This window comes from Penicillium cinerascens (assembly GCF_028974065.1).
Source record: "Penicillium cinerascens strain IBT 15544 chromosome Unknown scaffold_4_segment0_segment0, whole genome shotgun sequence".
Taxonomy (NCBI): Eukaryota; Fungi; Ascomycota; class Eurotiomycetes; order Eurotiales; family Aspergillaceae; genus Penicillium; species Penicillium cinerascens.
This window is the reverse complement of record NW_026695297.1, coordinates 1,656,769-1,681,683: the sequence shown is the minus strand read 5'-3', so window position 1 is coordinate 1,681,683 and position 24,915 is coordinate 1,656,769. Positions and strand designations below refer to the sequence as shown.

Below are 24,915 nucleotides of genomic sequence, written 5' to 3'. Positions count from 1 at the left end.
AAAATAATTTCAAGTGCCGATTCAAGGTGGACCTCACAAGGGGGAGGCCCGGCTTTGACACCGGCCTCTCCCATGGAAATCCTGCCTTTTGCCAGATCCACTTTCCCCGAACCAAAGACAAAGAAACAAAGCGACGGGAGCCCTGGAAGAGTGGGACGAAGCCACGAAATACGCGGCTTAAGAAGCCCCATTCGGGCTGCGCCTGCGACGATCGCCATTTGATTTCCCCACAGGCCAACGGGTCTGCCGTGTTCTGGCCACGATCGGCATTCAACCTCTCGTGGTAGGTACTGTAGTTCTTCACTGATTTCCGTGTTGAGTCTGCTCTTCCTCCGCAAAAATGGGATCCCAGAAGTTCGTCGGTAACGACAGGTCCAGGAACTCTCCGAATAGCGTGTCGAAATCTGCAAATCCGTGCATCGAGGTATCTAGCTCGCTCGTCGCTGCCAGGGGACTCCCCATCGGCAATTCAGGGGCGGATCTCATGGATGCCATGGCTGAGTCGACCTCGTTTCCTCCCTGGGCCGGGCCTTCATATACATTTGGGAGTTCAGTGGCCACCGAACCGGTCGGAGCCATTCCGGTAGTAGGTTGCGAGATCGAGAGCTCTGATGCAGGGTGGCGTTGATGCTCGTAATCAATCTGATGCAATGCTTTTTGTCCCAGGCGAGCCATTGCCTCGGCAGAATACCATTGTGGACTGAGGTCTTCTAGCAGCGAACAGCATGCTTCCAGACTAGCCTTGGCCCGGTCAAAATGGGTGACCAGCTTGCTGGACCGGAGTTGTCGGTAGGAAACACCCATGGATAGTGTAATCGCGTAGGGTACAATTGGAAGGGGCGGTAGGTTGCCTGCATATTCTGACGCGACGATGGAATAGATGCGAATAGCCGCGAGACCCTGCCGGATGGACGAGACTTTGCTGCCATCGAGGCCCTCGGTCAGTTTATATCGACAGGACAAAATTGCCACGCAGTGATAATATAGCTCCAGGAGTCCTACATCGGCAGTTAGCTTCCACGGCACTGATGTTTGATAAAAGCCGAGGACAAACATACCCAGGGTCGCATAGTCTAGATCTCCCTGGGCGTTTTCTCCCACGATGTCTTCAAAGGCAGGGAACCCTTCCTCCCATCCGCTGGTGACACCCGCAGAGGGCCGGTAAAAGGAAATGACTGTTGCAAGAAGATCGGAGATGGCCAGCCACACCCCAAATGCCCCGCGGCTGTGGGTCTGGATATTGGGTTTTGCAACCCCAATGTCCCGGTCGGCCAGGAGCACCGGACGCCCGCCTATGCTTGCATGCATCTTGTCCAGTGTCCACATACACCAGAACAAGTTCGCAAGGGGGTCTGCAGATACTCGATCCGGCCGGTCAAGGTGCAAACCTACTGTTTGGGCCAGGTGGATGGCCTGGCAGAGTTGAAGGGATGCAGCCTCGGCTCCTTCATATCCTTCACAGTGTAGAGACATCAATGCTAGTATACGAATGCGAGTCAAGCGGTCGGTCTCTAGCTCTGCATCCATGGCAGCGACGAGTCCTTTGTATATTTCACTACAGAATTGACGCGAGGTCTGCACCGACCCATTCTCCGTCAGACGCAGGTGAGGAGCAGCAGCGGGATCTTTGGCTGCGACCAGGCAGACGGCCCTCTCAAGAAACACCGAGGTCAAGCCTTCCACTTGGTCACGTAAAAAGACATCACTTTCAAGAAGAGGAACGATGTGATTGACCTTTGACAGATAGATGGCCGTTAGTGGCTCCCGAGTCGTGGCCGGAAGCGGGCCACATGCTTGCATTGCAGATGCGTAGCGTTGATGTAAGACCGATGCAATTATCTGGCCATCAAGGGCTGATTGAGGTGGCCCACTAGGTAGAGGCTCCGTGCCAGAAGCCAGGCGCTTTTTTCGCGCACCGCTGGCATTCTCTGTCGTTGGCGAGCTGATCCAAAGACCAATGCGGCCTCGAAGAGAATTGCCAGTCGGCTCATCTAGCCTCTCTCGAATGACAGCTTCCGGGTTCAGGTCACCCACAAATCGTTCCGTGCTGGAAAACGATGGCAACGCTGCATCTGCAGATGCAGTTCTTGTCCGAGCCGGACCACGGGAGCGAGAAGGCTGATGGCCTGTATCGCCGCCAGTGGAGGTGTTCGAGGCAGTGCCTCTAAATTTGCTGGGGATTTGATCATTCAAAAGCTCGGGGTAGGCCATCGGATGTCGACATCGTTTCTATAATATCTTCAGCAGGGAATACGGGATTTGCATCGCGACCGCGTACCTTTCTCCGTTGGCAGGCAGGACAAGCTCGCAAGGCTCGAGTCCTACTCCGCGACTGGGGAGTATCAGCAAGCCAAGTGAGCTCCATTCGGTTATAGATTCGTTCTACATTCACATCGTACCGCAGGTCTTGGCGGAGACGCAAAGGAACTTGCGGTAGTTTATCGAGAAGTCGCGGGCGGAGCACACACGCACCGCCCCGAATGCGCGATTCGTCTCTTCAATCTCAACAATACTGGAAAATAGGAAAATCGATTGTTCGCCCAGCACGAAAGTTGTCGATAACATGGAATAACCAATAAAAATTCTAGTATAACTGATTCGGTGAGCCTGTGTATGTCATTCTACCTACCTACCGGACATGGCACGCAAATAGCCTAATGGACGGATGTAATGTATCTACAAAGACCGAATGGAAACATGAACTGAGCGACAAAGAAAGTCCTAGATTCCGAAACATCAAGAACGCCTCGGGTGATAAAGCTGGAAGAAGGACGAGAGAAATCTAATAGATTAAGAACTCAAAACGCGGAAAAACGTAGCAGGATATAATGCTGCAAGAGACCATGCCTGGTTTAAGTGGCGTTCGAAGGCTTTCCCTTCTCCGCCTCCAGAAGAGCTTCAAGAGCATCTGCGTCATCAAATTCATCTTCCAGAGGACGAACCGCTGGATCTTCACTCCCTGGACATAGGTCCACAGCCTTAGTTGTCGGTGACGACGCGACATTGGCTAATGTAGGCGAGTTCTCCTTATTTGAGGGTAGAGTGGGCATGGGCTTCCGAGTTGACATTAGACTCCAGTCAATGATTCCGTCCTCTCCATACCGCGATGCCAGCCAATCGTTGCATTTCTTGAAATGCCCGTTCTCAAACTGCAACCTTTATAGTTAGTATGTTTTTGTAAAGATTCACAGCCGAGCCCTGCTAATGAGAGGAACTGGTAACCACTTACGAATCCTCTATGCGCACTCAGTGGACTGGGATGCACTGATTGCAGGACGCAATGCTTCTCTCTGTTGATTTTTGCCACTCGCATTCCAGCGGGGTTGCCCCATGCCAGGAACACCACTCCGTTTGTTCGCACCCGAGCAACCAGATCGATTGCCTTCTGAGTGAATTTCTCCCATCCCTTATTGGAGTGGCTATTCGGCTGATGGGCACGGACCGTGAGGCAGGTATTGAGCATCAGAACACCCCGATCGGCCCACGGAGTGAGAAGACCAGCATTATTCGGCGGTATCTGAAAGTCTGGGTAGTCCTTCTTGATTCCTCTGTAGATGTTGACCAGCGATGGCGGAGCTCGAGTCGGAGGTCGCACAGAGAACGCCAAGCCATGAGCTTGATTATCATTGTGATACGGGTCCTGGCCAATCACGACTACTTTGACTGTGTGCAAGGGCGTGTGTCGGGACCTGAATATCTTAGCACGCAGAATAGGAATGGTCAACTTGGAACGGGCCTACCAAGAATAGACATCCTCTTCCGGAGGAAAGATCTTGGCTTTGGAATCTTTTTCTTTCTTGAGGAAGCGCTTGAGGTTCAAGAACTCAGTACTAACCACCTCATCCTTGAGATAAGCAAGCCAGCTGTCGTCCAAAGTATCGATCTCCAGCCGGAGCAGCTCCTTCTGCTCCGCCGTGAGAGACGCCACCCATTTGTCCTTGTTAAAAGAAGTTGACCGGGCCGGAGTTGAAGCCGTTGTCAGAGTGGTACTGGTGGCCTTTGGCTTGGGTGGTCCAAAGAAGGACGTGATACTGGCGCCTTTGGGCTTTTTGCTGTTTGCCGCTGGGGCTGAGAGGTGGTCCGAGTTCCGCTTCAGTGCCGGGCTAACCATGGCGAAGCGTGGAGGAAATCGACGTGACCGGGAAACAATCGATATCATGCAACACGGAGTGCGAGGATTGTCTGTTGAAAAAGGAGGGGAGTGAAACAGGGGATCTCAAGATGCGCTGTTGATGAAAGTTGCAGCGATCGACGCGAAACGCGAAACGCGTCGTAGATTAGATAAGACGAAGCTGACCCGATTGGGAAGAATGGATCTATCGCAACGGATTATTGCGCCCCGATCCCTCTACAATGGCATACAACTTCCCTAGTTTTCGCTACGGAGGTCTTACGGAATACCAACACAAATCATCAATGGCCCAATTCAAATTGGTGATACAAAACACTAGAGGGCAAAAAAGATCCAAGCGACCCACGTTTACAGCTCGTCGTGAGCCTCCTTGTCGGAAGGAGCGGGAGTCTCGGCGGCCTTGGACTCCGAAACAGTGACATCGGCACGCTCCTCGGGCTTCTTGGCGCCCTCGGGCAGGCCGTCTACCTCGTGCTTGCCGTTCTCCTTAATGAACTGAACAAGATCCTCGACGGTGCGCGAGCCGGCGTACTCGACGGGCTCGTCCTTCTTACCGGCCGGGTAGAGCTTGATAGTGGGGAACCCAGTAATGGAGTCGGGCACATCGTTGGCAGTGGCGTCAATCTTAGCAATCACAACCTTGTCGGCGGCATCGCTGTACAGAGCGGCGAGTTCTTCATACTTGGGAGCAAGACTAAAAGACCAAAATTAGCATATACATCAGACGATGGGCAGGAAATCAACTTACGACTTGCAGTGTCCGCACCAGGGGGCGTAGAACTCAACAAGAACATCCTTCTCGTTGTCGATGACGACCTCTTGGTAGTTACGGCCCACGACGACAGTGACGAAGCCTTCCTGGGACTCGGGGATGGGCTCGGACTTGATGCTAGGCTCAACCTTGCCGTCGAGGACATTCTTGATGAACTTGCCGATCTCCTTGGCGTCGATCTTCTTAGACTGGTCATAGGGGTACTTGGCGTTCTTGGTGGTCTCCTGGATGGCGAAGGCAGGGAACTTCTCGGGCTCGAGGTTCAGGTTGCTAGCGTGCGCGCCGAAGAGCTTAGCGTCAAGAGTCACAACGTTGATGGCTCCACGGTGTTTCTCGGCGATGGGGCGGAAGTCCTCAGCGAACTTCTCGCGCTCCTCGGCAGTCTCAGCGAAGATATATGCCAACGGGACACCGGCCTGTTAAGAGAATGCATGTTAGCTTTTTCATCGGAAAGTGCAGTGGAGGGAGGAATTCCCATTACGTACCGCCATGTACATGGAGTAGGTCTCAGGGCCAAGCTCGCCAACCAGGGGAGTGCTGGCGGTCTTCACCCACTTGAGGATGGCCTCCTCCTCAAGCTTGCCGTCGTAGACAGCCTTCTTCTCATCGAAATCCTTGTAGAGAACAACCGAGGGCTGCTTGACACCCTCGGCCTTGGCGAGAGCGGCGTCGTTGGAGGCACCGAAAAGGTAGGTATCTCTTTGGGACTCGGCGAGCGAGGTGAAACTCTTGTTCGCGGTCTTGTCATCAGAGGACACGTAGCCGACGATGACGATCTTATCCATGGTCTTGAAGTCCTCCAGGTTCTCCTCGGTCACGCTGGAAACGGCGGGCATCGACTGCTTGGTCATGTAGGAGACAATCCTAGAATGGAACACACGTCGGTCAGCAGATGATCGCGAATGCGTCAGAAAGAGCCGGAGAGACCTACGATTCAGTTTGGCGGGCGCCGCCATAGGACTTGTGCGAATCGGGGCCACGGAAGACCTTCAGAGTCGGGTATCCATCAACGTCGTAGATCTGGCAGAGATCCTCCTCAACGGTGCAGTCCACCTTAACCAAGGGGATGTTCTTGCCCTTCAGCTCCGTCGCAGCCTCCTCGTACTTAGGAGCCAAAGCCTTGCAGTGGCCGCACCACGGGGCATAGAACTCGGCAAGGACCAGGTCATGTTCCTTGACGAAGTCGTCAAAGGTATCCTTGGTCAAGGAAATGACATTAGAGTCCGCAGCATCAGCGGGCTCCGTGGCGGAGACAGCCGCAGCAGCCCCCAGAAGGCTCAGAACCAGAGGTGTAAACGACCGCATGGCGTTGGGTATAAAGTGGAAGGTATGTTGAAGAAGGTACAAGAGTGGAGGGGGGTGAAAGTGTATTAAAAGGCGACTGGGGCCACTGAAAGTTGAGGACAGTTTGTTCTTTGCGGCTAAGGCGAAGTGGAGCGGGAGCTGCTATGCAGGGAAAAGCAAGGGGACACCCGGACGCACCCTGGACCCGCCTAGTGTCGAGGTACCCGCCCCTTCAGCACATTTCATGTGAACACGTAGGTACTTGTACTTAGCACTACTGACTACAAGAAGCCACTGCCGCACGATCGGGAGATTTGCTTCTGGCCACGTCTCCTCGTGAGCTCACAGAACTGATTACCGTGGCCTTGAATGCTTGGCAAAACATTCACCACGTGCCATGTTTCTAACCTCTTAGGATGCTTGTGCTTCAAGTATATAGGATATCTAGGGTATCCGTCAAAATTGGCATCCAGTTAGAACGGCTATTACCTAACACTGACAAAGCTATTAAGAGCAAAATTACGAGGTTATAGGGCTGTGGAAGTCACTCGACTGATCCTCAGGCCGAGTGGAAATGGCCCCATACCCAGACCCTTCGGAGATATGATCCAGTTCGGCCCCCAGCGCCAGGGCATCCCGTTTCCCACGGTCCACATCTACAAGTAGCATGAGGGGCAACGGGAGGAATATCAGAATGGCCAGAAACACAAATGCGGGTCGGATCTCGCCATATCGATCCGTAATAGCGCCGACGATCGCGGGCCCGAAAACGCTCGATCCCTTATCGGTAATCGCGTAAAGAGCGTAGAAGGCCGCCTCGTATCCCGGCGGGATCAGCTCCGCGAAGAAGCTTCGACAGTATGACGATAGTCCACCCATCACAAGCCCGTAGACGGCCCCCAACGGATACATCTCCCAAGGCTGTTGGAGGCCAATACCCAGCCGCTGCACTGACGGGAGATAACCGAGAATCCCGTAGAGGGGAATCAGCTCAAATAGAACGATGCAGGCAATGATCGTCTGCGAAGCTCGAAGGCGAAGCAGACTCGACACGTAGCTCCAGGAAAACGCCCCAAAGACTCCAGCAATCATGACGACCACGTTGATCAGACCAAGAGCTGCGGGCTTCATGTCTAGCTCGGTCTTCGCAAACAAAACGGCGGTTCCGCTGACGGTGGCAATTCCATCGCTGAGGAGAAACCAGGCAGCCAAAAAGAGCAATATATCCTTGAGGCGTCGTGCACGCATTGCAGTCTTCCCAAGTGATACCCAGGAATATATCATGTATGCCATCCAGGAGTGAAGCGCTTTCCCATCGCGTCCCAGAAGGGCCGGTCCAGGTCGAGCCCGTAGCCACACGGTTGCGGGTATGGTAAAGACGAACCACCATAATCCGATCAGAAATAACACAAGGCGCAGAGAAAACGTTGTTTGCTTAATAGTCATGACCACGACAATGGAAATGAGTTGAAGGGTCACTGCGCCGATATAGCCAATACCGATTCCAAAGGAGGATATCCTTGTAGAAAGACTGAGCTCCAGTGAGGTCATCACGGTGGTATTGGTCTCGTGGTTCTCCCTGTCGGCACCAAGCAAAGGTGTGGAGTCGTCGGGACTCACTTGGGCACTGTGCCCAGTAGGAGAAGGGTCTCCGTGGGATACATGGACATTCACCCGTGGTAGATGCGCTTCTCGACTCTTCTCAAGAATCAAAGGATGGTGGCGCACAAGAACTGGCAAAAAGGAATTCAGGAGGACAAAAGACGCACCGAAGCAGGTATTCGCGACGATGGCCAAGAAACCGCCGAGAAGGTAGACCTGAGGTACAACGGCAAGAAACAACATAGTCGCAACAGAGCCAATAAAAGCAAACACGACTAGCAGCGTCTTGCGGTAGTTTCCATGATCGGCGGCGCCAGACATGGATATAATGAGAACCGCTTGGACCAAGACACTCAGGGAAAATGTGTACAAAGCAAAGCTCGCCGTGTTGATCTCCGAGCCTAGTAAGTAGATGATGCACTGACCCCCGCCAGATCCTTGGACTTCAAATTCGGCTGGATGAGATATCTGCTTGGAAGGGTTCCAAGTTGGGCTGCACGGGGTGATCTTATCAGATAGAAGAACACCGCGATCGCGTGCCATTTGCTCTAGGGTAATCGGGAGAAAAGAGCCTGGTCAAAGTTAGAATGAGATTCAGATGTTGCAGCAAGACTGGAACTGATAAACGAGATATGTACATACCCATAGCACATACGGTGAAGACCTCGGCCGCCCAGCCGTAGCAGTACCAGCCGGCCAGCTCCCTTTTGCTCGTCGGGCGAGGATCATCTCCTGGAAACTGAGGTTGTCCATCGGCCTCGTCCTCAAGTTGAGACATCGCTATTGTTCCGGAACTCAACTACTTACCTAGGCAAGTCGATCCGGGGTATAGCTAGATAGCTCGAGAGCTCGGAGTCGTGGTGAGGTCATCTACGGGGCAAAACATTCTTGGTAATTACAATATTACGGTACTGATGGAGCGGACATCAGCGTAATGTAATTAATACATACGACTACCTGACGATACTCCCGTAACCAGGCACCAAGGCATCAAGGACGCAGGCGGTGCGTGCGCATCGCGCGCTTTCACGATTCCATCTTGGGCCTCGCCGTTCACCGTTCCTGGCTAACCCTCTCCTCTCTTCGATCTCCGTTCCTTTCTGTACCTTGAACTGGCTTTGCACGGTCCTTGCGACTTCCTTGTGAGCCTTTCCACCCTCTTCCACCCATACCCACCTCGCATCGTCTGCTGTCGTCCCGCCAGAGCCAGGCGCAACGATATCCGGCCTGCCGTTCCCGAGGCATTTCACTCGCACAGGATCTTCTAGGCCGCTCGTTTACTCGATCGACTTATCAACGCTCCAATTTGGGTCCCTATTTTCTACCTCGATCCTTTGATTATGCCCGCGGCCATTGTTTTGCACGGCCAGTGATACGCATGGCACTGGGCTGAGAACATCTTCCTCTTGTCTGGGCTTTACTTTCAGCTTCCCTTCCTACCACCGGCGCCAGCGTATTCGAGCTCAAAATAGCGACTGAACCAGGTCGCGTGTTCCGTACCGTGCAGAGGGCGCAGGAGGGGAAGGCTCAATTAGGACCGACACGCGCCGACGAGCCGATTGAATTAGACATGCCCGGCGTCGTCATGGACAATGCCAACGCCGAGGGATCTGTGCGAAGGACGGACCTCAATGAGGCTACAAATGGGGCACCTGGCTTGTTCGGGAACAATGACAAGTCCGGTCAACACTCTGCTTCGATGAACGGGCCGGTCCATGTGAATGGCGCCGGGAGAGGGACCGATAATTCGAAAACGTCATCTCCAACTGTAGGAGATACCGCACTGGCACCTTTTGAACTGCCACACATTACGCAAGGGTTCTTCCCATTCGGAACACTCATCAATCGGGCTGTGCAGCAGTGCTGGAATGATCTTTCCGAGCTGATCACCGAGTTAGCTGCGATCCAAGTTTCTTCTGAAGGTCCAGCTGCGCCAATTACAAATGGGAAGTCTCCGGGTAACCAGTCTTCTGAGAATGTTCACAAGAAACTACGGATCCTGGATTTTGCGCATGCCAAAAGAGCCGAGTTTATCAAGCTCCTGGTCCTTTCGCAATGGAGCCGACAGGCTGCAGAGGTTAGCAGGCTCATTGATATACAAGGCTTCATCCGTACGCGACACCAAGCATATGATTCCGCAGTTCAATATGTTGGCGAAGTGAAGCGAGACCTCGTTCGGGCACAAGTAGCCAACCCTGATCTGAAAACCGCTCTAGAGGTACTTTCAAGAGGTCGAGTGGTATCTCTACCAGATGTAAGTTCTTTTTTTCGATGGGCTCATTCATCGGCACGTTTCTAACACTTTCTGGTCCAGTTCGGCTATAAGCCTCCCAAACCTTTGACTGCACGCGTGACGCTTAAGAAGCTATATAAGATCAACCGAATCATTAGCGTTAGGCTGGCATTGCATGACCAAGCACCACGCCCAATGCGGAATTATCGCGTTCATGATGGCCGGGTTACGTTCACGATCCCTGGAGAATTCGAGCTCGATCTTTCGGTGGCTGAAGAGGCGAAAACTTCACAATTCTTCTTTGTGGACATTCGCTTCCTTTTTACTCCGTCGTCCCCCGTTCCGAAAGGTCGTATCTTCAACGAACTCGATGCGAAGGTCAACGACCTTCTTCGCAGCGAAGGCCTGGTTGGATGTTTTAACTTTCTGCATGGGTTGGTCCTGACAAACAAGATAAATACCCTATTCAAACAAGCCAGTGATCTTGCACGAGGCTTATGGTCCGAGGCTCTACGCATTGAGCTGCTACATCGAACCCTGGTTGTTCAATATTGGCCACTGCGGACAGGACCAAAAAGCTGGCTGGAGATCGGCGTTCGAAGAGGTCCACGCAAAACCTATTCCCAAGATGCTGGAGACGAGGTGTCACGTCTTGGTCTTCGCTGGATGCGAGACGGCCAACAAGCGAACAGCGATGCTGTTCAGTTCGATTCGGACAGCCTCTCCATGGAACGTATTTTACGAAGCGTCATTGCATTGCACACCTCGCATCTCCTTGTGACTGCGTATACCACCTTGAAAAAGTACAGTCTTTTCTCCAGTCGCGCGCTGTCTTTGTGTGCGCAACTATCTCCGACAGAGCCAGGAGATTGCTATTTCGACATACAATTAACAACCTCCCGGTATCTTCGGGTTTCTGTCGAACCCTTGTCAGGGTCGATCACGCTGTCCGGTACATCAAGCGCCTTGGAGCGCCCCGAGGGCGAAAGAGCTCCTAATAAATCGGCAATCGAGGAGTTACTCTCTCGCGTCACGCGTCTTAGATGCCTCACTGCGGTTGATGAAATAGAGTCTGGGACAAAGGCACTCGGCCTTGAGAGTGTCAACCAGAGAGGTTTGGGGCTTGATGTCCGTCGACTGTTCCCTTCCAGTGTATTGCGCTCCGCATTTTTCACTCATCAGCTCTGGGATCGTCGCTGGGTCGCTGCTGTGACAAGCAGCATGGATGGCGATAGCTGGTGGTTAGTTCAACTTCGCTCGGCGGACACAGCTCGCAGTGCGACGTCGTACTCTTTTCATGATCCCAACGCCGGTTTCTCGCTAGCCCATGCAGTCTGCAACACTTTGATGGCTCAACAAGGACGGTTTGACTACACCACCTGCGCAGAGCTGGTATATGGCCTGACGGGAATGCTGGCAATCTACGCCAATGCACGGTGCTTGGCAGACCTGCCCAATGCTCACTTTTATCCACCGCTAGAGAAATTGCAGTTGGGGTCTGACATTCAGGTACCGGATCTCTTCTTGCAGTATAAGGCGTCTACAATTCCACCCGCTTTCCGAATAGCGCTGCCCTCGGGGCTCGAGAGAGGATCCTATCTACAGGATACCGTCCGTCTCTCATTCCATGGGGTTGACCACCAAAGTCAATCAGCAGTTCTGATGGCGTATGGCACTTTGCGATTCCGTATCAAATGTCTTCTCCCACTTGTCTCCAAGATGGACCCTTCCCTGCTCCTGCAGGACAAAGGTGGTGGTTTTGCGCTTCGCTTGCTTGTACCGGCTGGTCACTCCGTTATTCTTGGCCTATTTGAGCGGTTACAACGACTTGAATGTGTCCTATCCATCCTTCAATCTCTCATCCAGAAGGGCATGGAGCCTCGGTTCTTGTCGCTGTCCCAGATCTCATTCTCTTACGGCCCGAACAAGAAGCTCTCTGGCCGATTCGGCATCAATGTTTCGGGGCCCTCGCTATCAACCTACATCGACGTTCCTCAAGCCCTGTCGAAAGCCGATCCCCTCTTCCAGCTGCGATTGCGGGTTAGTTTCGACAGCCCCAGCCCTCACCGTCGCATTTCAGAGTCCCTTACAGTGGCTTTGAACCATCGCTTTGCTGAATCAGGCGTCGATTCCATCCTCGGTTTCATGGCAGATACATTCCCGCTGCTGCACTGCTTGGATCAAATTACCCTCAAGCCGGCACAGACGGAATCTTCCCTGGTGCATGTTACTGTGAGGACACCCATTTCCTTCGAAATCCATTATCCTCGCCTAAAGTCTCGTTTCCGATTGTCCGCTCGCCCACGGCGGGGCCGCTCAGTATGGGTTTTGGAGGACTCAAATCAATCTGGCTCGCCCGATCACAGTCAGATAGTTTCGGCCGTGCGGGAGAAGGTCTACAACTCGAAAGGCGATGGGTGGCAGGGCCTTGGAGATGGTGCCATGTCTAACATCGACAAAGTGGGAAATCTTCTTTCCAGGCTCCACGAGTGTTTGGGCGCTTGTCATCCCGTGCCCATCAAGCGGGGCGATGAAGGGAAACAGGAGCAGCCTCCTTCAGCCCCGCCACGTCTTCAGGGGGTCCCGGTGTCCCCCAAACCAGTCAAGACCTCGCCACAGAAGGCCGGGGTTGGCAAGGCCGACATCATAATGATTGATTAGCACCGTGATTATCCCCGTGCTCTCTGGAAGAGCTCTTCTGCGGGCGTCTCCCGAATTCTTGGTTCTTGGTTCTTGGTTCTTCACGGGGGAGACTACGGTCTTCTCTTCACGACTGTATTCCTATCCTAGACTTTCAATGTGACACGCATATCTCATGCATTCTTACTCGAATCTTTGTGGTCAATTTCTTTCTTCTTTTTCTCTATATTACAGTCGTAGCATCGTTGCTTAGGCTTGCATGCTCTTTCTATCTAGTCGCAATTGCCCGCCTAGGTAGAGGGACCAGCACCAAACCCAACACTCCCAAGCATTTCATTAATAACGTTCTTCCATGACCTTCCCTCGGTTCCGCAACAAATCATACTCAACCCATCTCACAGTCGGCGTCCCGCCCTCAGGCAGCAACCTTCCGGGGTTCATGACGTGGCAGCCCTCATAAGTCATGCAGAAAGGTGCAGCCTCGGGATCTGCCAGGATGAGGGCCGTGGGCAGCGGGTAGAGCTGTACGGAAGAAGCGTGATCCCATAGGACAGGCCGTAGCGGAAGAGGGAATGGGGAAACCGTTCCTTGATCCAGGATGGTCTTTACCAGTTTGCGAGCCATAGAAGCCGCGGCTGGCACGCCGTCGGGCTTAGCACCATTGGCTTGATCCATTTCAGGCGCAATGGAGACCGCCTCGTTCGTCGGGCCATCTAATGCCTCATGCATGGTGGTATCAACTTCGTCATCGTCAGGCTTGGTGTTTATTGCGGTTCGTCGAAGTCGGCTCGAGATATCATCACGGAAAACGGCAATGTCATGCACGGGTCCAAACCACGAAAGACGTGCCGGGTTAGATGTCCACATAGCTTCGCCAATTGGTTCCGAAGTCTGAGATCTGTCGAGCTCCGCGTTTGCGGTTGCAAAGGCACGTCTAATTCGAGAAGTGAACAGTTCAGGGATCGGCTGTCGCGGAATGACTGAAGCGGCACCCGCCGAGAAGGCCGATGCCCACGGGTCGTTGTCACCTGGGACGAAGACAAATGTCGAGTGCTGCAGCAAGGCAGGGAAGTCGGCTAGGACCACGGCGAGGGAATCGAAGTATTCCTTGTACTCGATACTTCCAGCCCGCCCACCTCCGTTGATGATCGCCTTCTGTGCAAAGTTGCCTATCAAGACAAAGGTCTGAGGGCGCTCCGGGAGGGCCAAGTCGTTATAGCTGCTGAAAACCTTCCGGGCTGCGTCGAGGGTTCTCACATTGTCGAGATTTACCTCGCTCATCACCGCAATCTTGATTCGGACCGCGGCTTCTAGGGTCTCCTGTTCGCCTCGCAGACATTCTTCTTGGATTCTCCTCATGCGCGCTCCTTGTGCACGTTCGCTGCCGATTCCTAAGAAGTCGACCCATCCGAAACCACCGCTAGAGCTGAGCTCGCTGCTGCCCTGGCGGTTGCTCGTTCCCAACGAGATATCTCTGCGCTCACAGGGAGGGCCACAGATCGAAACCCCGACAAAGTGCCCCCCAATAGCTCCGCCAACCCCGGTATTTCCTCCTAGGGCGGATCCCTTGACCATTTCTTCTTCCTCGTAGATTCCATCAACAAGCACGATCATGCCTGGTGCGAACCATGCACCGTCTTCAGGGATCATGCGCGCGTGGCTCAAATCCAATGCCACACTCCCCGTCAAATCCACGAGAGACAGATCTCCGGTAGGAGAGATAGACAGTAGTCCTAGTAGTAGATGTGAGGTTCCGCTTCGGCCCAGGAGGTTCGCAATTGGTGTCAACTTGTACGACTGCTGAGTCGCAAGGTTCGATGATGAACGCTGCAGTGAAGGGACGCTTGCAACACCCAAAGAGCTCTGGAACGATTCGTTGCGAAGCAGTCGCTGGTACACCAAGTTGTAGCGGTCCCTAAAGAGCGCGGTTTTGTGAGAGGCTGGCGGAAACAACGTAGGTTTGGACTTGACGGCCTCGAAATATTTCTTGTCGACGTTATACGTCAAGCGAGGCAGATCAAAAGCGTCGATGATCTTGAGCCAATGGCGCGAATGAAGGGGCAATTGGGGTCCGTCTTCCCCTGCGTCTCCCGGTCTCATGAAGGATCCTTGCGACTGATTGTTGCTCGTTTCAAGTCGCCCGACATCCACGCCAATATTCGACTTTGCAGACCCGTCCTGGTTGATTTTCCCGGCGACGACCCTCCCGCCGCTCATGCTGCCCTCGAGCGTCTGCAAAATAGCTTTCAATGACGCCCCTTTCCCTTCTTCCACAATAACGCCGCCGCCGGCTCTCTTCCAGGTCTTGGCCACCTCGTCCAGTACTTTCTCTGCCAGGCCTTCTTCCCTCCAACCGGAACCACAGTTCTTGCCCACAAAGACTGCTAGTGTCTGTAGAGCCGATGACGAGATAGTGAGGTTGTGTTTGCGAGTGAAGGTCCGGAAGGCCACTGGTCGAAGGGTAGAAGGAGGCAGAAGGATGGGCAAGATGGAAGCCTTGGTGGGAGGAGCATGGCCTTTCGGCATTCGAAATGGGCGCGCCGGCGTCCCAAAGGCAGGTGAAGAGGAGGGAACCGGGTCTGCAGCACCCATTCTGAAGCGATCTGTATGTCGCGGGGTGGTTGTGGGATCCATGATGCCGTGTGGTCTCTGAGGTCTCTGCAGTCTCACTTCAGGTTTCTCTCGGTAATAATAAGGGGAAATGAGAAAATTAAATGAAGAAGGTAAGTGATAGAGAGGAATTCATAAAGCGTTACGCTGTCAATTGGTTGAGTGCAGGTCAAAAAAGTGAAGGTCAAAGTGAGACGCGTGACACGCAACGCGACCGCGCCGACCTGCCGCGCTTATCGTCCGTTTATCGCTTCCACTTTGCGCCCTTGCTGCCTCCATTTCTCTTGTCTCCCCTGCCCCTCTCCCTCTCCCTCTCTCGCATTCGCTATGGCTGAAGCAAATCAACCGACGCAGGCCCCCGAGGCTACGCAAGACAAGCGCGTCCAATTGGACGATCTCATCGCACGCGCTGCGGCCAAAGATGCGACCAAAGACTACAGTTCCGCTTCGGAGCTCTATTCACAGGCCACCGAACTCCAGGCTGAGCTCAACGGTGAGCTGTCGCCAGAGAACGCCGATCTGCTCTATGCCTACGGCAAGTCGTTGTACAATGTCGCTGTGAGCAAGAGTGATGTCCTGGGATCCAAGGTGGCCGGAGAGCCACAGGCGCAGAGTGCTCCTTCAGCAAATTCGACATCTGCCGGCTCGACTGCTACTGGTGAAAACCTGGTCAAAGATGTTATCCCGAACGCTATGACCAAGAACGCTCCCCTTACGAAGGAGGAGAGTACACAGCCAGACGCCGCTCCGTCCAAACCCTTCTTCCAGTTTACTGGCGACGAGAATTTTGTGGACTCTGATTCGGATGATGAGGAGAACGGCGAGGCAGACGACGAGGAAGAAGACGACTTCGCCAACGCTTTTGAGGTTCTGGATTTGGCGCGCATTCTCTACGTCAAGAAAATCGACGCTGCAGAAGAGAGCAATAACGCAAAGGGCAAATCAGCCGAGCTACCAGCAGACTTGAGGCACATCAAGGAACGACTTGCCGATACCTATGACCTCCAAGCTGAAATTTCCCTGGAAGCAGAGAGGTTCTCCGATGCGGTGACTGATTTGCGAACCTCTCTCGACCTTCGATACTCACTGTTTCCATTCGAAGACCCGTCGGTCGCCGAATGCCACTTCAAACTGTCTCTTGCACTGGAATTTGCGTCTGTTCAACAGCAGGGAGGTGACGATGACGATAAAGAAAAGACAGTGGATGAGGAGATGCGAAAGGAAGCTGCGACTCAAATGGAGCGTGCAATTGAGAGTTGCAAGGTCCGAATGTTGCAGGAAGAGAAGAAGCTAGAAACAAACAAGGACATGGATGAGGACAAAGTGACTGCCACAAAGCGAAAGATCGCGAATGTCAAGGAAATCGTCGCTGACATGGAGCAAAGAGTAAGCGTCTCCAGCCGCTGTCTGTGGGACCTCCGTCCTTTTAGCTAAAGAATTCTATAGCTGATTGATCTTCGACGATCCCCGGTATCGATCGAACAAAACGACCAGGCAAACGAAGCTATGCTGAAGGGCATCCTCGGCCAGATTGTTGGCCAATCTCCAACCGATCAGAAGGCTAGCCTGGACGCAGCCAGCAAAGGAGCAACGGACCTCTCGTCTTTGGTCCGGCGAAAGCCTAGCAAACCTGCGCAGCAAGAGGCGACGGCATCCAAACGCCCCGCAGAGGATGAATCAACGGAAGGGGAGGCGAAACGCGCACGCGTGGACGATGCGTGATATCAATCTCATGTATCTTTTATTCCCGGCGTTGTTGGAGCATTTCATAAATCTGGACCCTTTCTTACGCATTTGGAAAATATCATACTATTTAAACATTCTTCACCCAAGAAATGTGTCCTCAAGTCTTCCTCTGTAATTGAAATGGAAGCCCACCGTGTCTGAACACGGATCGTAAAAATGTATTGTGCACGAAACTAGGGTTATCACTGGGCATCATGTCTGAAAAAAAGGAAAGAGAGAGAGAGAGAGAGAGAGAGAGATGGTAGCGACCTCAAGTCCTCCTTGTATCATGACAAGTAGAAAGGTCCATGTATCATGATATTCCGAACATAGCAGGTCGCCGCTCAATTTTGCGGCTTCTGCGGCGGCTCGCCAGCCCTGGACTCCAAATACCTGCGAATAAGTCCTCGCATTCGTCGTCATCCTGACTATCAAACTCGGGTTCCGCAGAGCCTGGATCGATCTCAGCCCGTCGGTGTTCTTCTTGTGTGACAAGGGTCACGTCCGGGGATTCCCAGCAAGAAGATGCAGTGATCTTCTTGGTCTCTAAGATGAACTTTCCAACTTTGTATCGCTGCGACTCCTCCTCGGCCGCGACGTACTTCCAGCCTAGCACACCCCCGCATAATGCGCAACTGACATCGCTGACGGTATGGGCCCCTGTAACCAGCTGGCGTGGCACAGGATGTTGCAAAACGGTATTAGGAAGGGTATCAGTGGGGGAAGAAGACGCGCAGACGGACACAGCACTGGCAACCGGCTCCGCAGTGACGAGATACGCTCGACCGTGGCGGCCCGTAAATCCTTTGCTAATAATCTGCGACGTCAAGCAGAGGTGTGAGGCGCATTCAGCGCAGCGGAGGTAGGAAACATGGCCATCCAAGTACTTATCGGCGGGGCTGGGGGAGCTCGAGCGCGGAGGACGCCTCGCATCCCGATTACCGGGAAAAGAGGGAAGGAGGAATCGAGGGAAAGGAAAGGAGTGCTTGACCTTGGTCTTTGTCATGTTCCAGGTTCGAGTCTGTAGAAGCCGAGGCGAGAGGAGGGGGAGCTAGGGATAATTGTCGATCAAAGGTGAACTGATGGCTGAGGTCATCGGACACGGCTTATCTTATCAATCGCGATACATTTGGCGGATAAGCGTCATGTTCCACACTCCAGTTTCACATTATTACCAAACTATGAAATACAAGAAGTCAAGAAGAGTAGAATGGTACAAAAGACCCTAATCAATTATTGCCGGTTGAAAGAAGTGGTAGACGCTGCGCATAAGAAAAGCGTATTCGAGCCGGCTCAAATATTATCACCAGAAAAGATAGGACAAAACAACGGATCCACTACCGCTCCGGACTCGGATCTCGGATTGGAGACTAGCTCGACGAAACCAAGGATCATGCTTCGGCGACCAAGAAGAGCCATTCCGTGCTAAGTGAAGGTCCCGAGTCACCACCTGTTGTCCACGGCTCCAAGGTGGTGAGGTTAAAGCCACACCACCCGAGGCTCCGAACGAGCTCCATTTCATCCGTGTGCTGTGAGCGCTTGACACAGGCTACGATCTGAGAACAGTCGAAGGCATCAATTCCCGCCAGTTCGAAAAGAGCGATCAACCTGCAAATAAGAGTGTTAGTCGACCGCCCTGCACAAGGAATATGAGGCATGCAGCCGTAAAGAATAACGAATAAGCCCTTACCCGGATTTGAGGCCGTGTCCAAGAGCACCATCCTCGAAGAATACGAATAAAGTTCGCTCTCCGTGCATATCAGTCACAAATCCGCGATAGATAGCGTCGCCGGCGTAATCCCACACTTCGATCCATCGCTGGATGCGATCGTGCCCAGGCCCGATGTAATTTGGCTGAATATTATGAAACGTACCCATCCCCAGTGACTCCTGCCTCGCGTCAATCCCCTCACCAAGGAATGTCGTGAACAGTGTGTCACAGAAGAGTCTCTCACACTCTTCCCGGATGGTGTGCGTCGCCTCCCCTTTGTTTTCGGGCCAGTTGGTCCCGGGCCAGCTTCGTTCGGCGCTGGGAGCGGGACGCTCGAGGGGAGGGCTTATAATGGACGATTTAGACCCTGAGGGGACCTCAGGGATACCACTGTGCTCCTGAATGAGGTGCATGAGCATCAAAGACCAGGACAGGCATCGAGTGAGAGTGAGAAGAAGTGAGACTTACCGGCACCCAGAGTAGTGCAGTAGTGGAAACCGTGGACCTTGGAAGAGGTCGATTCGACGGAGTAGCAGCTGGCCAGGGCCGTGGAGTCATGGTCGAGAAACCGGTTCATTTGATTGGAATTACTACTGTGGTTATTCATGTATTTCGCCATGATGGACTTGAGGATGTTTCCGTCGGGGTTGACACGTTTAGAGTGGTGAGCAGGACGAGGAAGTGAACATATGATGATGCGGTGACTGGAAGCGTTGGGCAAACTTGGGAAATCTGGGGGGATTTTCCTGCGGCGGGTCACCTGACATGGCGGCCCGTGGGTTCCTCAGTAAATAAGAGAGGTCTGTCCCGGGGGAGGGAGGATGGACATTTCTATATTGATTTTTGCCTAAAACATAAGAAGCAAACGAACTAACTACATGCCTGGTTGAAGATTACCAATTGGTCTGCTTAGTAGCACTCGTCTAGAAATACATATCGTGATTCTGAAAATGCAGTCCTCCCGGGGTATGTAAAAAAACAGGAGCGAGATCCATATGCAAATATCAAATAAGAAAAAAACGAAAGGACAGGAAAGAATGCAGAAACACAAGGATGAAACCCGCTCTCAAAAAATAAACGAGGCCTCGCCATATACACCTGCAAGGCTATAACGCCAAATCCCAAATTGGACCGTCCATGCATCACAATTCCCGGTAGTCACTCGGCCGCACCCTTCGATTCCGAGCTTGATGACGTTGTGGGTTCACAGGCTGGCGGAAGTATGGGGAGTCCTCTTCACGAGAATAAGGGCCCCCAAATGCAGTCCGCTGTTGGTTGGAAAAGTTGTTCATACCCGGGCCCTGGAAACCGGGATTCTGCATCTGTGCAGCCATCTGGGCCATGGGAAACATCGACATGGACGGATCACCATTGAACATATTGGGAAACCCGTTGGACTGATCGCCATACATTCCGGCCTGGATTGGGTTGAAAGGCATATTCATCGGGTTCCATCCGGGGCCCATCGCATTGGGGAAGCCATTGGCCATGGCCATCGGGTTCATGAATCCCATGGCATCGTTGCCGAACCCGGATTCCGAGAAAGACGGCATCATGCCAAATCCTCCGAAAGGCATCTGAGAGTTAAATGGGACAGCGGCGCTAGTGGAGGACTCCTTGGCGTTGCTTTCAGTGCCCGGAGGGTTGGACTCCTCGTCTCCCTTCTGCTTCTTTGCCTCATTACCGGGGCCGTGGCCGTCCACTTCGGAGGTCGGGTCATCATCGGCCGGCCGCTTCTTCGACTGAGTGGACGCATCTGCATCGACCGCCTCTTGATGGGATGGGGAACGCTCCTTAGAGTCGGCTTCCTTGGACTCGTCGTGATCGGGGGTCCCGTTGACCGGTACGCTATCCCGGCAGGCAGCCTGTTTTTCCTTCTCTTTCTTTGCCTCGGCCTTCTCTGCCTCGTATGTCTTGATTTTGGAAGCTGCCTCCTCATCGGGGGTAAGGTTATCGAGCAGTACTCCCTCTGTAGAACAACCGGGACAAACAAAGTCACTTTCAATCAAAGCATTTGAAATACAGTCATTGCAATATGTTCGCTGGCAACAAGGTGTCTTTGTTGGCTCTAAGAACATTCTCTTGTCAATTGAGCATTCCAGACCCCGAGCCTGCAGTGCCTTGCTTTCCTCCACCGCGGCCGCTTCAGCGGCAGCCGCAGCAGATGCCTTGGCCTTTTCCTGATACAATTCCCAGGCCGCCTTGTCCGGCTTTGCAATGACGAAATCACCATCTGCATTGACCATTACCCCTGTATTTCTCGCGTCATCACTAGAACCGTCGGGGGCCAGGCCTTCTGGCTTTTCAACCTTCGTCTGGAGCGATCGGGGGATGCCGGTGGACCGTTTGACCCTATACTTGCCGTCGAATTTGGGGTCATTGTTTGTGGGACATGCTTGAATCCAGTGGCCTTTCTCTCTGCAGCGGTAACAAAGGTAACCGGGAGGCGGAGGGTGGTCAGGAACATTGACCGGCTTTCCTCTACCGCGACCGAATGGCACAGGAGTCGCACTGTGAACCGTTAGTAGGCGGGCCCGGGTCGGTATGTACAGCATGATGCTTACTTTGCCATCTCCTGCTGTTGCTCTTGCCATTGACTGGCCTGCAGGTTGAAGAGCGCATTGATCTTTTCTTCCTCCGTCTGTGCATTATTGAGTTCCAGGACATTGTTGTTGACGCTGCCAGTTCCGGGAACTGCTCGAGTGGTCGACGGCTCGATACGGGAAGCGTTGCGGGCGTTAACGGGCATTTTACCGGAGACATAGCGGGCAGCACCGCCTTTTCCTGGGCGAGCTGCAGGTAATCGGCGGGCTATGACGGAGGTGGACCGGGGGATGATGGTGGTGTCATCATCATACTCTGCAGATGGTCAGAGTGGGTAACGAATGGGGAGTTGTGTAACCTACCTTCTTTGGTGTCCTCATTGTAGATGGACAGCTCAAAGTCAGACCCGTCACCCAATCTACTCTGGCTGATGATCTCTCGCTTGAGCTCGAAGACAGAAATACCGGTGCCATCAAAAGTTACCCGAGAAGGCTCTTTCTGGGACTTGAATTTGAAATGAACGGACGATGACATTGTATTGAACTGTGTGTGTGCGTGTGTGTGTGTGTGTGCAACCAGATGGCCTTAAAATCAGACTGCAAACTTAAGAGGCACCACAATCACAGATGTACAGAAGATAGGGGAGAAGCGGTAGAGGAATAGAGAGCCGCGAGGGATATGAGCAAAAGTACCACGGGGAGAAGACCACAACGAGGAACGTGAGAAGACAAAGAGTATTTAGGGAAGGACTGCGTGGTTGATAGTCTCTCAAAAACTATCGACGAGGATGCGAGAGATGATAGATTAGAAATGAATCTGTCTCTTGGATGCTGAATGGTGAGCGATATCACTGCATACAGATGGAAGAGCAAGCTGATGAATACAATTGTCGAAGAGAAAAATGTCGCCTGGCAAGAAAGAGAAAGGGCGTTTCAAGAAATGTCCCAATCCTCTGACCTGTTTGATCTGTACCACCTTCCTCACCTGAAGTCAGACCTACGACCTAGCCTTGTCGTAGAGACCAAGATATCGATGCCAAGGAGATGTATAGTGTCAGGCTCATGCGTTGAACCGGATGAAGGCAACAGAATGTCGGGCGGTCCACGCCGTTGGGAAAGAGAAAGGTCGGGGGTGTCGGGAGGGGGTGTTGTGAAGAGGAAGTGATGCGGCCGGCGGCGACGGAAGAAAAGTCAGATGACACCGCTGCTCACACCGCCTGGGTTATGTCATCGAGGGGCAGCTCCGGAAAAGGAAACCGCGCACACTATACACTTGGCTCCATGTACTGATGATCTACAATCCTCGTTTCATTCACGGTTGTTGCATCTGAAAATCCGCAGTTCTATGATGTAATATTCAATGTCTATGTCATAGCACGATAAATTGCAAGCATGAAATTCTCAGAGCCGTTAGATTTCGGCTTCGAACTGGCGCACCAGGAATCCCTCTGCTTGAAGGTGATCCTTAACCTGGTTCACTGTATATTCTCCCCGGTGGAACTGGGCCAATGTTAGCTGAGACTTTCTTTTCACTGTTGTTGTTATTTGGGCGCACACTTACCATGCCTGCACCCAATGCTGCATCTGTGGTGGTTTTGCTGAATACTTCGGCAAAGTGGTCCGGTACGCCAGCTCCACTAGAAGCAATGACGGGAATTTTAATAGCAGCTTTGACATCGTTGATCAATTCCAAGTCGAACCCACTGTTGCTTCCATCCTTGTCAATGCAGTTCAAGAGGATCTCTCCAGCGCCCATGGCCTCAACGGCCTGCACCAATTGACGAACATCCATGTCCCGCGTTTCCCGGCCGCCTTTAACAGTACATTGATACCAGCAGAAACTTTGGCCGGCGGCATTAGGATACGCGGTCTTGATGGTATGGTGATCGGTGTCCTCGGGTCGATCCACGTATACTCGCTTGGGGTCCACGCTCACCACCACGGCCTGCTTTCCGTAGGCATTGGAAATGGTCTCGATCGCGGTAAGGCCATTCAGTTTCTTACCAGCCCCGTAGTAATCCTCAGCAGCGAATACAGCATCCGATCCAATGCTCACCTTGTCAGCGCCAGACTTGAAATACATCGTTGCGACATCCAGCGCGGGAACTTGAGTGCCATCGGTGTCGATCGTGTCTTTGATACCTCCACCAATGGTCAATGGCACAAAAACGGTCTCTGATGCTCTTCGCAAGATCTCGAGCATAGGAGTGTCCGCTAGCGGGCAGTTCCGGAAAGAAGTGATGTTCAAAAAGGTAACTTCATCTGCTCCTTGCTCATAGTACTTCTTGGCCATGTCGACCGGTTTCCCGAGGTTTCGAACCTGGCCACCCGCATCCATGCCACTCTTCTCTCGCACATCATATTGGTCACCCTTGGTCACAACGAGGTCACCTGTATCGTTTGTCCGGACATCAAGGCAGGCAATGACTCGACGGGTCAGCCCGTCTTTATTGCCGGCAATCAGATCCCGCGAAAGGGACTGGAACTGCTCGCCATTCAAGAAGGCGCTGATTGCCCGAAGACCAGCCACACCACTCTTTTCGGGGTGAAATTGTGTACCAAAGATGTTTTCTCGACTGATTGCGCCGATAAATTCTTCCTCGCCATAGGTGGCAGTGGCAACGGACCAGCCATCCTTCTCAAGAATCCCGGGGTTGTAAGGGGCCGCGTAGGAGTGGACATAGTAGTACTTGCTAGTCGGCATCAGTCCGTAGAAGCTCCGCTCTTTGGATGCAAGTTCTGTGTTCATCGCCGAGTTCCATCCGATATGTGGCACGCTCTTGGTCTTGTCGTCGAATTTTTGGATGCGCATGGGGATCAGACCCAGTCCTGGAACATTGACATCCTCCTCGGACCCCTGGAAAAGGGCCTGTAGTCCAACGCAAATACCCATGAAGGGTTTGCCCGCCTCGATGTGCTGCCGAATTGGACCCAGAAAGCCGCCTTTTTCGAGCTGGGAGAGGCAGTGGCCAAAGTGACCGACACCGGGGAGAATCAGTTTCTACAGTCAATTGAGATTAGAATCCACGTGCGAACACCTAACTTCAAGTGATCCCAATTTCCGAATGGACGTACATCCGCGTTCTTCACATCTTCGGGGGTCTTAACCCATTCCACCTCGTATCCAACCTGGTTGATCGCATTGACCAAAGAACGGATGTTCCCCGCCACATAGTCGAGGAGGTGAACGGTGGGCATGATTATAATTCTGCAGCCAGGTCGTCTTCAGCAGGCAGAATTGAGAAGGGGTTGTCCAGCCTAGAGGGGAAATTTGGAGGGAGTCATCGCAGGCCCCTCCAAAATCCCACACCCGCTGAGTCATGACTGTGGTTTTCTGCCGGCAGAATCGGACGCGAGCGAGCACCGCCTGTTCACGACATCAACCTATTCATTGGACTACATGTTATTTGTTGATCCACGTTCGTGGTTAGAATATTTGGTAATATTGATATCAAATATGTCACTAGGCCACCTGGGCATTCTCCTGATCTCACTTCACCACTCTCTTTGTCGAGAACTGTATTAATTACCACGGTAGTGTGCTACTCTATAAAGACATGTCGGGGTCAACTGGTGTTTCCATGTCTCATTTTATATTAGTGCTAAAAATATTCACTCGGAGCTTGAATCTTTTTTTTTTCTTCAATTTATTCTATCAGAGGT

The 24,915-nt window shown here is 52.8% G+C and overlaps 11 protein-coding genes across 11 annotated transcripts; 2 read left to right on the top strand and 9 right to left on the bottom strand.

The window, feature by feature from the left end:
- Positions 1–300: 300 nt before the first annotated feature.
- Positions 301–2,211, bottom strand: N7498_008611 (transcription factor domain-containing protein; the record flags this gene model as incomplete). Its single annotated transcript, XM_058455673.1, has 1 exon — positions 301–2,211. One exon carries the CDS (start codon positions 2,209–2,211, stop codon positions 301–303), a length of 1,911 nt encoding a protein of 636 aa, XP_058305661.1.
- Positions 2,212–2,852: 641 nt separating this feature from the next.
- Positions 2,853–4,218, bottom strand: N7498_008610 (uracil-DNA glycosylase; the record flags this gene model as incomplete). The annotated part of the gene is made up of 3 exons (XM_058455672.1): positions 3,741–4,218; positions 3,230–3,689; positions 2,853–3,149 (listed from the first exon to the last, which is right to left on the bottom strand). The coding sequence occupies exons 1-3, from the start codon at positions 4,157–4,159 to the stop codon at positions 2,853–2,855; spliced, it is 1,176 nt and encodes a 391-aa protein (XP_058305660.1). The 5' UTR covers positions 4,160–4,218.
- A 262-nt stretch (positions 4,219–4,480) lies between these two features.
- Positions 4,481–6,209, bottom strand: pdiA (protein disulfide isomerase PDI1; the record flags this gene model as incomplete). Its single annotated transcript, XM_058455671.1, has 4 exons — positions 4,481–4,826; positions 4,881–5,320; positions 5,390–5,768; positions 5,836–6,209. 4 exons carry the CDS (start codon positions 6,207–6,209, stop codon positions 4,481–4,483), a joined length of 1,539 nt encoding a protein of 512 aa, XP_058305659.1.
- Positions 6,210–6,707: 498 nt separating this feature from the next.
- On the bottom strand, positions 6,708–8,568 carry atg22-1 (putative autophagy protein Atg22; the record flags this gene model as incomplete). The annotated part of the gene is made up of 2 exons (XM_058455670.1): positions 6,708–8,362; positions 8,433–8,568. 2 exons carry the CDS (start codon positions 8,566–8,568, stop codon positions 6,708–6,710), a joined length of 1,791 nt encoding a protein of 596 aa, XP_058305658.1.
- Positions 8,569–9,360: 792 nt separating this feature from the next.
- N7498_008607 (mediator of RNA polymerase II transcription subunit 14) lies at positions 9,361–12,684 on the top strand (the record flags this gene model as incomplete). Its single annotated transcript, XM_058455669.1, has 2 exons — positions 9,361–10,044; positions 10,105–12,684. 2 exons carry the CDS (start codon positions 9,361–9,363, stop codon positions 12,682–12,684), a joined length of 3,264 nt encoding a protein of 1,087 aa, XP_058305657.1.
- A 315-nt stretch (positions 12,685–12,999) lies between these two features.
- Positions 13,000–15,297, bottom strand: N7498_008606 (DNA polymerase epsilon noncatalytic subunit; the record flags this gene model as incomplete). The annotated part of the gene is made up of 1 exon (XM_058455668.1): positions 13,000–15,297. One exon carries the CDS (start codon positions 15,295–15,297, stop codon positions 13,000–13,002), a length of 2,298 nt encoding a protein of 765 aa, XP_058305656.1.
- Positions 15,298–15,600: 303 nt separating this feature from the next.
- Positions 15,601–16,995, top strand: N7498_008605 (SHNi-TPR domain-containing protein; the record flags this gene model as incomplete). The annotated part of the gene is made up of 2 exons (XM_058455667.1): positions 15,601–16,659; positions 16,720–16,995. 2 exons carry the CDS (start codon positions 15,601–15,603, stop codon positions 16,993–16,995), a joined length of 1,335 nt encoding a protein of 444 aa, XP_058305655.1.
- A 316-nt stretch (positions 16,996–17,311) lies between these two features.
- On the bottom strand, positions 17,312–18,004 carry N7498_008604 (yippee/mis18 family protein; the record flags this gene model as incomplete). The annotated part of the gene is made up of 1 exon (XM_058455666.1): positions 17,312–18,004. One exon carries the CDS (start codon positions 18,002–18,004, stop codon positions 17,312–17,314), a length of 693 nt encoding a protein of 230 aa, XP_058305654.1.
- A 385-nt stretch (positions 18,005–18,389) lies between these two features.
- On the bottom strand, positions 18,390–19,267 carry N7498_008603 (ornithine decarboxylase antizyme; the record flags this gene model as incomplete). Its single annotated transcript, XM_058455665.1, has 3 exons — positions 18,390–18,606; positions 18,689–19,107; positions 19,178–19,267. The coding sequence occupies 3 exons, from the start codon at positions 19,265–19,267 to the stop codon at positions 18,390–18,392; spliced, it is 726 nt and encodes a 241-aa protein (XP_058305653.1).
- A 584-nt stretch (positions 19,268–19,851) lies between these two features.
- N7498_008602 (cleavage polyadenylation factor subunit MPE1) lies at positions 19,852–21,787 on the bottom strand (the record flags this gene model as incomplete). Its single annotated transcript, XM_058455664.1, has 3 exons — positions 19,852–21,220; positions 21,274–21,568; positions 21,616–21,787. The coding sequence occupies 3 exons, from the start codon at positions 21,785–21,787 to the stop codon at positions 19,852–19,854; spliced, it is 1,836 nt and encodes a 611-aa protein (XP_058305652.1).
- An 875-nt stretch (positions 21,788–22,662) lies between these two features.
- On the bottom strand, positions 22,663–24,450 carry N7498_008601 (imidazoleglycerol-phosphate synthase; the record flags this gene model as incomplete). Its single annotated transcript, XM_058455663.1, has 3 exons — positions 22,663–22,752; positions 22,814–24,253; positions 24,328–24,450. The coding sequence occupies 3 exons, from the start codon at positions 24,448–24,450 to the stop codon at positions 22,663–22,665; spliced, it is 1,653 nt and encodes a 550-aa protein (XP_058305651.1).
- Between the last annotated feature and the right edge of the window lie 465 nt (positions 24,451–24,915).